This window comes from Sabethes cyaneus, chromosome 2 (assembly GCF_943734655.1).
Source record: "Sabethes cyaneus chromosome 2, idSabCyanKW18_F2, whole genome shotgun sequence".
Taxonomy (NCBI): Eukaryota; Metazoa; Arthropoda; class Insecta; order Diptera; family Culicidae; genus Sabethes; species Sabethes cyaneus.
The window spans coordinates 73,018,223-73,032,362 of NC_071354.1; the positions used below are offsets into that span (position 1 = coordinate 73,018,223).

Consider the following 14,140-nt stretch of genomic DNA (forward strand, 5'->3'; position numbering starts at 1 on the left):
CTTTTTTTCGACCAATGAGGATGCAAGTATGTCTAGTTGGACAATGCTTCATTATTTTCAGTTTTTCAATAGTGTACACTTACTAAATAATAGTAATAGCGTTCTTAATTTGAGCCAACTCTTAGAAGATGTTCCGATCGATTGATGCAAAAATATTGAAAATCGATCGGGAAACCGCTAAGCTATTAGCGTTCAAAACCTGACCACTTTTCGAGAAAGATTTTTTGGAGTGACACCCTATCCAGCCAAACCTTGCCGTAAAACGTAGTTCTACGTCGAAATTGATTGAAAAATTTAATTACAAACCCTAAAATAACAACCATAAAACCATAATCAAATTAAAGACTTTGCCAACAACATATAATATGCACGCCAGCCATCACCGGTTACGGCTGTAGGTTTTATTCGAAAAAGAGCTTTCCATCTTTCGGGAACCTTAATCTCAAAAAGCCGCTGACCTAATAAGCTTGACTGATAGTAATTCTCTAAGCAGGCATTAATCTACCCGGCCCGTGTATCCGTTTTGTGAAAAACAACGATACCGCTTCAAACGAAGCAAACTTCATTTGATTGACGTCGGGTTTTGGAGTTACATTAAGGCTAGCCCGCGCCAGAGGCTCTCCTCCAATGTTGAGAAAGCTAACAAAATCCTTTTTTTATTTTGCCAGTCCGTATCGCTCCGAAGCAGCTTAAGAGAGATTACTTAGAACACACACTTCGTCTGTGGGCTGAACAAATCATCGATAAAAGCTCCGTCGGCGTCGTTGCTAAAAGGATCGCGTTCGATTCCGCTTTCGCAGGTGGAACAAATGGCTGTCGGCATATAAAAAAGGTGGCAATTTCCGGTGTTCGGGTGGTTGAACAAAATGCCAAAAATAAACCCCCGTAATGGGTTACGATTTACAAATATATACAGAAGCGTTTTGAAATGAGTTCTATTCTTCGAAAATAACATTAACTAACATTAGCGCACTCCTTTTTCCTTTTTCTAGCAGACCTCTGGTTAGTAGGCAGGCAGCTTGAATTCTCCAGTTCAAATTAAATTCAATCTAAACGAACCCCGGGGTTACAGTTCCTGACAAAATAAAACCAATGTAAGCTCCACAATATGACATTTCAACTTTATTAAGGATACCGCCCAATTAGATAATTAAATAAATAAACATCTTTGCGGGACAACTTTCAAATTTTCTCATTAATGAGATTTTGTTTCTTACTTGCATCATCTCATTTTCTCATTCCAGAATGCGTGTAGTGGATTCAATCGCCTTCCATTATGCAAACAACAACACACTGAACACGAGTGATGTTCAAATTGTTAAAGAACAAGGTATGTGACCTGACGAAGCAAATCTGTTCCCACTGTGTTACCTGACTCATAACGAACCCCTATTTCCGAAATTCTAAAATCTCTCATGCTTTTATTTTTGAAGTAAACATGTAATTTCTTATGTTATATAGTTGATATTTGTATGCTCTATTCGAATTTATGATCAATTAAACGAAAAAAACACAAATTTTGTGAGTTACGAGACCCTCACCCGTATATAACGTATATTCGTTATGAGTCAGGTAACACAGTAGTTAAGAAAATATTATCAGTTTGTTGTATTCAATGATAATCCCTTCCGCAGATGCCCTGTACGATGTCCCCGTGGGTCTGATCATACTATTGTCCGTGTTCTATGGAACAATCAGTATTCTAGCTGTGATAGGCAACTCGCTGGTAATATGGATCGTCGTCACAACGAAGCAGATGCAAACTATTACAAACATGTTTATAGCGAACCTAGCCCTGGCGGACGTCACGATAGGAATGTTTGCCATCCCGTTTCAATTTCAGGCAGCACTGCTGCAGCGCTGGAACCTTCCCGACTTCATGTGCCCCTTCTGTCCGTTCGTGCAACTGCTCAGCGTCAATGTGTCCGTCTTTACGCTAACGGCCATTGCCGTCGACCGACACAGGGCCATAATTAATCCACTTAGGTACTTAATGGCATATAGAATGAAACCGATATTAGTTTAACCTTTGACCTGCTCCTGCAGAGCTCGCACTTCGAAAAACATCTCCAAGTTCGTAATTAGTGCCATCTGGATATTGTCGTTCGCGCTGGCCGCTCCGACAATTTTCGCTCTGCGGGTCGTTCCCCTGTCGCTGGTCGCACTGGGTGTGTATTCAATGGAACGTAAAGCAAAGGTAATCAAAATTGATGAAAAGCAGAACATTTTCACACGAATTTGTCACAATGTGTGCGATCAAAATATCCGAATAAGATACCTTTGTTAGACGTTCTTTCTGTGTGTATTATAACCTAATGATTGATCGAACAATGACCATTTTTCTACGTTTCCAACTAACTGAAACGATACGTAGGTGATACCAATGACACGTACATCAACATCACGAAACCTTTCTGTCAGGTGGTCAACTTTGAAGAATCAGAAATGCTCCTGTACCGGTACATTCTAACGCTGGTGCAGTACTTCGTTCCGTTGTGCGTCATCAGCTTCGTCTACATTCAAATGGCCTTTCGGTTGTGGGGATCGAAAACACCTGGGAATGCGCAAGATTCGCGGGACATGACGATGCTGAAAAACAAGAAAAAGGTAAGCATTCTCAGCATAACTATGATTGATTGGCAGGTTTCCGTCACAGGCAAGGTTTTCGTTTTAATTTATCAGTTGAGTGTGAAAACCTACAACTTTGAAAAACACTTTTAAATACAGAAAAGAACAATTCTTACACATAATCTAATCTATCGACAATATAATATTAAACGTTAATTTTAACAGTTTGAATTCCTCATGGTGCAACCTTGATATTCGGAATTTACATCGAAATTGTTCAAAATGATATAACTCGAGCCTGGACGCACTGTTTATATTACTGCAGCGCTTCTACTGGTCGGATCTGATAGGCTTTGACAGCAGTGAAATGTTTTCTCTTGTGCAGAAAAGTTCGTCACTATTTATTTTGTTTCAAAGAAATTATATTTGATGGAAGTTGCGAATCGCAAATCCATGTTGCACACTTACTTACTCATATATCCATGTACACCGATCCGGTAGAACAAAGGGATGAAACCATAGATTTCCGCTACCAAAAGTTGCCCACCATAGCTTTCAACATCAACAGAGGATGTCGTTGGCTAAGCTGCGTCGCCATGAGTCTCTGGGTCTGCATAAATATGGTGGATACCCACTTCGCAAATGCGTCGTGGTTCAGGCAAATCCAAGACTGTGGCATTATGATATCGCCAAGAAATTCAATATCTGCCACAGTCCTTCAGAAGAATTCTTTCGTGAGAAGCATTTCGATCTTTTCGAGCCAACCAACAACCAAACAGGACACTAAAGCAGTGGCCAAAAGATGTGTCCGGAAATTGTACATAGATTCTTACTTCTTACAAAGGCTACATCCTCACAGACGATGAAAAGTACGTGAAGATGGATTATGGGCAGCTTCCTGGACAAAAGTTTCATAAAGTCACTGGTCGACATGATGTCTTAGCAAGTTCAATTGCTGCAAGCAAGGTGCAGCTGAGAAAAAAACTCCAGATTTTGGATGGATTATTTCGAAAAGGACTTCAAACCACCCAAGTGTCCTAAATTAAGAAATATTGGGCAATTCTCAAACAGAAGTAGAAGAAGAATAGGAAGGTGAGTCGGGTTGCGACTAGATGAAAAAAATAGTGAACCAAAACGGCCACTTAGATTAGCCAATAGAATGTTCAAAATATGAGTTGTATTCGAAAAAAAGTTCGAGATTTCATCAAAACCAAATCGGAATCATTTTTTCGCTATTTTTCTTTCAATGTGCAATGAATGTACTTCACTGTGAGTACTCAACATTTTTATTTCACTAACAAGGCTACGAGATAGACATGTTTTTTGGGTCCAGATATAAAATGACTCACGCTTTAGCAATCCATCCTCGTCCGATTGACTGAACTCAAGCTTTTGCTGTTGAAATATCGTTTCCCTAACTTTAACCCAGCTAGCATCAAATCATACAGTAATGTACGAAAATTATCGTGAATATCTCTTAAATACGGAATCGTAACTAAAGCTTAATAAAGTGCGCTCAAGTTGCTTTTCAACCGTATATTATGTTAACCCTTAAATGCGCAATGTTGCTTTAAAACAACTTAGTGAAAAATATCCCCGAAGTTAATTATGTTTACCGCCTTTAGATAAGTAAGTTTTCTTTCTAAATGAATTTTTTCAGCGTGCACATTTAAGGGTTAATAGCCAACACTCGGACACACGATTTACAGCACAGAATTGTATAGTAGTATGGAGCGAGTCGCATTTAATCGGATATTGTCGTATATAAATACTTATATGGGTGGAACGCTTATAATTATTCCTTATCACGTATTTCGCCTCCAAACTACTACGGAGGTGCAATACGACTTATAAGCATTCGTTCGTAATACAGATGTCTTACTTTTATGTACATACTAGCTGACCCGACAAACTTCGTATTGCCACAAATTAAACTATGTTGTACATAAATCGTGAATCTCTGATGACTTTTGTCACAATCTTGAGTTTTGCACGTTTCTGGGGAATTCATGGGTGTTTTAATATACAAATTTTCCTCACAGAAATGTAGAAAACAACTCCCCCCTTTGCTTAGCGTGATAAAATAAAGCGGATAGCACCTAAATATTCGCCATCATTATAAACCATTTCGCCGAATACCATTTTGCGGAACGCCAATTCTCGGTTGATCATAACGCGGAATATAGAGTTTCGCAGTACCGTGGACCCCCGTTCGTTTGAACGTTTCCTTATGCAAACTAACGGGGTTAGTTTTTAATTTGAACAACTGGTAACCCTAAATATACTGAAACTTGTATGAACTGGCCGTCCTGCTCTTTGTTATTGTTTTGATGGTTTGATTTAGTTCTCAGTTGCAAGCAGCGAATATTTCATTTTCCGATCGGATTTTATATCACAATCGCTGGGGAAACGGAATGTGAAACAGATTAATCACGCTAGGTCAGTACAAACAAATCGTTTTTACGTACATTCTCTGCATAAGGAAATGATGTCATATTGAGAATGACATTTGAGCCATTTTTAATTTGCCCGTCGTGCAAACCAGCGGGGTTCAAATTAAAAAGTGTTCAGATTAAAAACGGTTAAACGAACGGGGGTCCACGATATACCATTTCGCGAAAAACCTTACGGAAAATCTTTTCGTAGAAAGTACCATTTCGCAGGGGTAACCCAACTGCAGGAAAGTAATAGAGTTCAGTAGATCTAGGAGAATAAATAAACCTAGATAGAGGTGATCTCTACGGGGGACTGCTCCCCGCAGTGGCCGGCGCTTCTGACGGCAGGTCGCCGGCAACACTCGCGGCCTGTGGCCCTCTGGCGCTGAATTATCTAATTGATAGTTTTTGGTGGTCTTGTTATTGATTAATGTTTTATGAAAGAGTTTAAAATTTGTCGAGTACGATTGGTTTTTGAGTTACGCAAAAATTTCTGTATTATTTGTATGAGAATCCTGATCCCCCTACCACAGGGGTGAGGGGTCTCAAACCATCATTAAAAAAATTACTGCCTCCAAAACCCTCCACATGCCAAATTTGGTTCCATTTGCTTGATTACTTCTCGGATTATGAGGAAATTATTTATTTCATTTGTATGGAAGCCCCCCTCTTAAAAGGGAGAGGGGTCATTATTCCCCTCCTAAAGAGGGGATTTCACCATATTCACCATAGAAAAAAAATTGCCTACAAAAACACCCACATGCTAAATTTGGTACCATTTGCTTGATTAGTTCTGGAATTACGAGGAAATTTGTATTTCATTTGTATGAGAGCCCCCCCCCCCTCTTAAACAGATAAGGGGTCTCAATTCATCATAGAAAAAAATCATGCCTCCAAAAACACCCACATGCCAAATATTGTTCCATTTGATTAATTAGTTTTCGAGTTATGCGGAAATTTGTATTTCATTTGTATAGGAGCACCCCTCCAAAAGTGGAGAGGGGTCTCAATTCACCATAGAAAAAATTCTTATCCCCAAAAACACCCACATGTAAAATTTTGTTCCATTTGCTGGATTAGTTCTCGAGTTATGCAGAAATTTGTGTTTCTTTTGTATGGGAGCCCCACGCCCTCTTAGTGGGGGGAGAGGTCTCTAACCATCATAAGAACCTTCCCTGGTCAGTAGTTTTCGATTCTATAAGGAACATTCGGGCAGACAGACAGAAATCCATTTTTATAGGTATAGATTTGTATGGGAGCCCCTCTCTTAGTGGGGGGAGGGGTCTTTTGCCATCGAGAGAACCTTCCCTTGCCTCAAAAACCCCTACATGCAAATTTTCACGCCGATCGGTTCAGTAGTTTTCGATTCTATTAGGAACATAAGGACAGACAGACAGACAGAAATCCATTTTTATAGGTATAGATAAAAATTTCAGCTGGAAAGGAAGTTTTATGAAGCGCAGAAGATGTGAGTGATGATATATTGCAGCTGTTTTACGAGTCTTACGCAAATTTATATTTTATTAATAATTATCCTGTACTTACCAAATACATTGATAATATGCTAGTCAAGGAAGGAAGGGTAGAGCGGAGAGGCAATGATGAAAAACTGATGGTTCAAATTGCTAAATTGCAGACGTGTGTGGAACACGCAGAAAATGATCACGCCAATAATTTTCGCATGGGAGTCTAAAAAAGTGTAATCTTCGCAATATACACCTCAAGTCTCTTTTTACACGGTTTTTAATGACTTTTGAATTAACGTGTTTTTTCAGCGTTTTTTAAATTCGAGTAGTTTTTTCGGTTATTTTTAAATTACCGCGGTTTTTACGACGTTTTTTGAATTAACGCGGTTTTTTACAACATTTTTCAAAATAACGTGGTTTTTTTACAACACTTTTCGAATTAACGCAGTTTTTTTACGCGGCACGTATCCACCATGTAAAAAAAGACTTGAGTGTATCAATCATATCTATTCTATCTATTTATTTAAGAGGCTTATGTCTGTACCAAAAACAGGTCTCCGACAGGACGTCATAAGAGGCTTATCGGTAACTCAGTCTAAGTTCATGACCAAGTCTACGTGCAGAACCAAGTCTAAGTTCAAAACCAAGTCCAAGTCCAGAACCAAGTCCTAGTTCAGCGCAAAGTCCAGGTTCAAAAACAAGTCGCAGTTCAGAACCAAATCCAGGTTCAGACCCAAGTCCAAGTCTAGAACCAAGTCTCAGTTCAACACCAACTCCATGTCCAAGTTCATAGCCCAGGCCAAGTTCATAACCGAGTCCAAGTCCAGAACCAAGTGCAATTCAAGTCCAAGTCCAGAACCAAATCCAAGCTCAAAACCAAATCCAAGTACAAGTTCAGAAACTCACAGCTAAGGCCAAGTTCAGAAACTAGTTTAAGTCCAAAACAAAGTCCCAGTTTAGCACCAAGTTCAAATTCAAAACCAAGTCCTTCTTCAAAACCAAGTCCAAGTCCAAGTCCAAGTCCAAGTCCAAGTCCAAGTCCAAGTCCAAGTCCAAGTCCAAGTCCAAGTCCAAGTCCAAGTCCAAGTCCAAGTCCAAGTCCAAGTCCAAGTCCAAGTCCAAGTCCAAGTCCAAGTCCAAGTCCAAGTCCAAGTCCAAGTCCAAGTCCAAGTCCAAGTCCAAGTCCAAGTCCAAGTCTAAGTCCAAGTCCAAGTCCAAGTCCAAGTCCAAGTCCAAGTCCAAGTCCAAGTCCAAGTCCAAGTCCAAGTCCAAGTCCAAGTCCAAGTCCAAGTCCAAGTCCAAGTCCAAGTCCAAGTCCAAGTCCAAGTCCAAGTCCAAGTCCAAGTCCAAGTCCAAGTCCAAGTCCAAGTCCAAGTCCAAGTCCAAGTCCAAGTCCAAGTCCAAGTCCAAGTCCAAGTCCAAGTCCAAGTCCAAGTCCAAGTCCAAGTCCAAGTCCAAGTCCAAGTCCAAGTCCAAGTCCAAGTCCAAGTCCAAGTCCAAGTCCAAGTCCAAGTCCAAGTCCAAGTCCAAGTCCAAGTCCAAGTCCAAGTCCAAGTCCAAGTCCAAGTCCAAGTCCAAGTCCAAGTCCAAGTCCAAGTCCAAGTCCAAGTCCAAGTCCAAGTCCAAGTCCAAGTCCAAGTCCAAGTCCAAGTCCAAGTCCAAGTCCAAGTCCAAGTCCAAGTCCAAGTCCAAGTCCAAGTCCAAGTCCAAGTCCAAGTCCAAGTCCAAGTCCAAGTCCAAGTCCAAGTCCAAGTCCAAGTCCAAGTCCAAGTCCAAGTCCAAGTCCAAGTCCAAGTCCAAGTCCAAGTCCAAGTCCAAGTCCAAGTCCAAGTCCAAGTCCAAGTCCAAGTCCAAGTCCAAGTCCAAGTCCAAGTCCAAGTCCAAGTCCAAGTCCAAGTCCAAGTCCAAGTCCAAGTCCAAGTCCAAGTCCAAGTCCAAGTCCAAGTCCAAGTCCAAGTCCAAGTCCAAGTCCAAGTCCAAGTCCAAGTCCAAGTCCAAGTCCAAGTCCAAGTCCAAGTCCAAGTCCAAGTCCAAGTCCAAGTCCAAGTCCAAGTCCAAGTCCAAGTCCAAGTCCAAGTCCAAGTCCAAGTCCAAGTCCAAGTCCAAGTCCAAGTCCAAGTCCAAGTCCAAGTCCAAGTCCAAGTCCAAGTCCAAGTCCAAGTCCAAGTCCAAGTCCAAGTCCAAGTCCAAGTCCAAGTCCAAGTCCAAGTCCAAGTCAAGTCCAAGTCCAAGTCCAAGTCCAAGTCCAAGTCCAAGTCCAAATCCAAGTCCAAGTCCAAGTCCAAGTCCAAGTCCAAGTCCAAGTCCAAGTCCAAGTCCAAGTCCAAGTCCAAGTCCAAGTCCAAGTCCAAGTCCAAGTCCAAGTTCAAGTCCAAGTCCAAGTCCAAGTCCAAGTCCAAGTCCCAGCCCAAGTCCCAGCCCAAGTCCAAGTCCAAGTCCAAGTCCAAGTCCAAGTCCAAGTCCAAGTCCAAGTCCAAGTCCAAGTCCAAGTCCATGTCCAAGTTCAAGTCCAAAACCAGGCCCATGTTCACTTCCAAGTCCAAGTCCAAGGCCAAGTCCAAGTTCAAGTCCAAGCCCAAGTCCCAGCCCAAGTCCCAGCCCAAGTCCAAGTTCAGATTCAAGTACAGATACAAATCCAATTCAAAACCCAAGTCCAAACTCAAGTCCAAGTTCAAACCCAACTCCAAGCACGGAAAAGTACCACACAACTGGTAACACTGGTCGCTAAAATTCATTATAAATACAATGCTTTGGTTTAGTTTCTACTTTATTGCTTTACTAGATCTCTTCTCTGTGACCAAATGCCCACACCATGTTCTTAACACTACAAGAAAGCTTCTGGTCAATTGATACTTTTACCCATAATTCCTTCAAAGTGAGCTTGTTCTCCGACACATTAAATGTTTTACAATGTCTAGCCTTCATGATGGCCCAAAACTTTTCAATCCGGCGTTTTAGCAAATTCGTAGGTTGACGTCTTTTTGTACAGGAACATCGTAGTCCACTGTACCAGTCTAATATGGCCTCGTGGGACCGCAGGAATAGCAGCAGGCAGTTCTGAAGACACTTGTTCAGGTAGATTTGCTTGTCGATGGTATCCATGGTGAGGTACGACATCTTGCCGCACCCATAGATGGCGTGCCAAGCCAAGAACTCTTTGGCGAATTTGTGCACCTTCTTCCTTATCTCTTCAGAAACGGCCAACCAAGTTGTTGCATCGTAAAACCTCTGCCCCAATAACCTTACAAACATTTTTGTTGTATAACAGCTTATTACGCGTGTGTTACCCGGTATTTAACTATTCAATGGCTGACTAAACTACTATTCAACAAAAATATCAAACAACCATCACTACGCGGCTCGGTTTCCACAGCCGCTGTCGGGTACGGTCTGGGTTTTAGCCACCCGTGTTTTGTTTGTCGTTCCGGGTCGGTAACTTCCTTATTCTGGAAGATGTAGAACCCAGCACGTTTCATCGTTTTTTAGGCAAGCCAAGTGGAAACATTCGCCTAATGCGTCGCATCGTGTATCAAAAGTTCCCGCCGGCACTTGAATAGATTCAACGTCTTCTTGGCCTTCAGCGGGTAAAGTTGTCTTCTGCCACTGAAATACCACAACGGAGTAATCTGGGTTGAATGATTTCACCACCCGGATCACCGTCGAGTCGAGTGATGGCTTCCCAGGTTCTTCTCGATTCTTCTGTCTGACGCAGTAACAGACGTTTGTTCGTTTGTAACAGCCTGATCGTAAACAAATTTTGTTCCCATACAATCTTATGTTCATTCGGTGTCGTGTCCGTTTCTCACATTCGTCTGTCGCAATACACGTTTTCATTACTGTGGCAGCTAGCCACAGTCAGTGGCTACATTTTCCCAAATATTTTATTGGTGCTTTAAATTTTCAATCGTCATCCTTTCAGACTGGCCTTAGAGCTATTTACCTTGCTCTTTATACGCAACCGAATGAGGATTCCAATTTTTTTCTTTAACATGTTCTAAATTTTAGACTATGAGTCCATGAATTTTTTTCTGATTTAAATTTAGTAGACAACTTATAATAAGTGTAAAAGAACGCAAAATAATGTTTTAGTCGTAAATAAATTTAGGTATAAAATCGTACGAACCAAAAGAAAATCTTTGTTGACTTTTATTTACTTCGTTTGTAATGCAACAGAAATTCTATACATGTCAAAAAAAATTTAGAATTCACAAAATTCACACACTAATCTAATAACGCTGGAAACAACAAATTGAATCGAAATTTTTCGGATGAAATTTATCCTATCTTGCCGCATTCTATACTTCATTACATGCACCATTTATCCACTGGGCCAGGATGGGTATCCATCCACCAGCTCAGTTCCCGTGCAGCGCATTCGGACAAAGTGAAACCAATCTAATTTAACTAAATTTTGCTTTTCCTCTCCGTAGGTAATAAAAATGCTAATCATCGTGGTAGCTCTGTTCGCAATTTGCTGGTTTCCGCTGCAGTTGTACAACATTTTGAACGTTACCTGGTCGGAGGTGAACGAGTAAGTATTTACCTAATTGATTCTTAAAACAATAGTTGAATTAAATCTATCTCCAAGTTACTATTTCTAGCCTCTGTGCTAACGTAAGAGTACCACCCTACGAATATCGGCGAACAAGACATAACATGTATCACTCTTATGAAACTTTAAATTAACTTAAAGATAATTTTTAAACGAGGGTTGTTAAAGTTGTTTAAAGTTTTGACACATGTTGTATCTTGCCATTAGTCGTTTTGCTGTTCCGTGACTATACAATAGTTCAGTGAAGGAATAATTTATTACGTTAACAGATATAACGTGTAATTGAAAAATTACAAAATTAATTTACGTAATGTGTCTCTTTATCCCTTTATATTTTATCAGTATGCATGCTTTGAATTCACGATAATTGAATTAATATGATCCGATTAGTTACATGAGCGGCGATAGTTTGGAATTTTGATAGAAGAGGATATCATCCGACAACATATGCATTTTAGATAATTGGACACATTTGAAGCTAATTTAAAACCTCATCTGCTCTCATTAGGTATCGCTACATTAACATAATCTGGTTCGTGTGCGACTGGTTGGCAATGAGCAACAGCTGCTACAATCCATTCATCTACGGAATATATAATGTAAGTAAAATGTCATTTTTAGTTATTAATTTTTTTTTTTAATTTTCGGTAGAAATAAAATATTGATATGAAAACTTAAATGCACGACCCGAATTTTGAAAATTGCCTCAAATAAGAAAAGAAACCTTAAAATTCAATTTGTATATCCTATGTAAACAATTTCATAAAAACCAATCAAAATTTAAATGTGCTCCAATTTTTCTCAAATTTTGTGTATTTATTCCTTTTCGGGAAATTTTACACTCATGTTTGTTTTATTTAGCCAACCTAAGCGTATTGCTTTCTGAGTTAGGGTGATTTCAAAAATCGTCTCTTTTGCCAACCTTCCTTTCGTTAAAAACTCACATACAGTTAGGTGTAAAGATTTTAATAATTTTTCTAACTAATATACATTCTACGACTCTTTCTAAGAAACCAAATCAATTACCCATGTGTTGAAGAATAAATATCTACACTCAAAGCTAAGATTTCGATAGCAAACTAATGATACGTTGTATCAGGAAGTAGAAGTTACGTGTATTATTCGCCAACCTTATCGAAACCAAACATCGAAAGTTTGTTAATTAATTTCCCTTTCCTGCTACCCCGTTCTCGTTATACAGCGAATCATTAACTTCTCATATTTTCTCCTCTTTCTCGTAAACTTCCACTTCGACGCCATGGATACCGGCAGGAAAAGTTTAAACGCGAATTCCGCAAGCGATATCCATTCCGAGGCCGGAACCCGCACGGCTATCACCAGGATCAGTCGACCGATAAGAATCTGTCGATGTTCACCCGTGTCAGCTCGATTCGGTCAAGCTACGCCACCTCGTCGATTCGCAACAAGTTTTCCACCAGACCGGCGGGCTCGGCCGGTGGTTTCGGCATCGGATACGGCGGAGGTGGTGGATTTTATCAAAATCACTGCCACGAACAGCTACAGCAAGCTCCACCGGCGCACAAGCAAGCACACCAGCAGTACAAATCGACGGCTGTAGATAACCGCAATGGTTCCGAACAACGCAAAACGCACAACCCTCTCTGGGAATCGAAAGACTGTTCCTGTCAGTTTCAGGATAGGAAAAAAATTCCGAAGTCTAGTTTGGGACAAAGGGATTTGCTTTCGCGGGATCCTTTCGGTTCGACGGTTTCCAACCGGACCGGTAAAGGTTTGATTACACATAATTCAGACGAAGATGGTTGTGACGAACAGATAAAGCTTAAACTTAGCCATCCTCATCCGGATACCACAGATGACAACAGAGAATCAGACGATTGTTTACTGCCATGGCAGTCGAATCGATAAATCTTATTTGTACTGCAACGATTTGAAAAGTGGCGAAAATCCGTTTAACCAAACAGACTACTGTACAAATATATTTCAACCTACTCATTTCCCCCCTGCAACGAAATGTTTGTTAAAATATTTAAATGTATGTGAGGAAATGCAATACAAGATATTGAAGTTTTATTCAATTTTGCACTAAGCGGAACCAAAGAAGGTATTTTAATAATATAAATGGACGTAACTGTTAGTAAACTATTCCATTATGTGGCGTATTTTGATTGAAATTTTGATGACAATCCGATTTGGAATAAAGGTCTCTGTGTGATAAGTGTAGGTATTCAATTTCGCAGTTTGCTTTTTTGTGACATAAAATATTGTACTTATTGCATTAAAAACACAATCAGCAATTTAAAACTAGCAAAACATAAAAAAAGGTGTTGTTATTTATGCAATCATGCTTCCCGTTAAGAAGGGACTGGAAAGCCGAAAAAATCAAATTTTTTTTTTTTGCGTTTTCGAGAGGCTTATACCTTCAGTCATGCCAAAAGGATTCTTGATATATGATCTAGTTGAAAAGTTACGGCAAAAACTAAGGGAACACATCAAGGGAAGTGCATCGCTGTATGAAACTTTAAAGGCGTTTTTCTCGAAACCATATTTTTTCAGCTGGCTGCACGTGTATCTCAGAATGTAGTGGTCCAACTTGGCTGACATTTTTTTTTCCAGCATGTAAAAATAAATTATCTAAATTGTTAAAAGCAAAACAAAGCCTAGGTGCCACATTCCGTTACAGAAACTTGAACTTCTGTTTTTATACGACAGACTTCGCAGCCAGCTGTTACAGTGCAAGACAATTGCAGGACCAGTTGCTGCGATCCTATTGACTCTAACAGCCTCTTTCCAGTTTTTTATGAGCTCTGAATTGGCGATTTTTGATGAAAAAACATTTGTTTTTTGGAAAAATTGCGCCATTTTGGTAATTCTTCGAATTTTCATAACTGCTACGTAACAATTTAGGTATTGACCTAAACCTACAATATATTCGGTTGTGCAATGGCATGTGAGGCCCACATCCACGCTTTTTCCGTTGGTACCCGAATGTTTTACCCGCTAAACTACTGCAGTTCGTTATATTAGGTAATTTAGTGCTTTCTTTTGTTTTTATTCTCCCAATTCTATCATTCCCGTATACGCACCATACAACCCTAAAAAAGCTATGCCTTTGGGCTTAAACGTCTTTCTAAGACTTG

General features: G+C 40.1%; 1 protein-coding gene across 1 annotated transcript; it reads left to right on the plus strand.

The window, feature by feature from the left end:
* The first annotated feature begins 1,245 nt into the window (after positions 1 to 1,245).
* On the plus strand, positions 1,246 to 12,908 carry LOC128735563 (substance-K receptor-like). Its single transcript, XM_053830046.1, has 7 exons — positions 1,246 to 1,330; positions 1,635 to 1,986; positions 2,047 to 2,168; positions 2,375 to 2,607; positions 10,900 to 11,000; positions 11,530 to 11,620; positions 12,294 to 12,908. The coding sequence occupies exons 1-7, from the start codon at positions 1,246 to 1,248 to the stop codon at positions 12,906 to 12,908; spliced, it is 1,599 nt and encodes a 532-aa protein (XP_053686021.1).
* Positions 12,909 to 14,140: the final 1,232 nt, after the last annotated feature.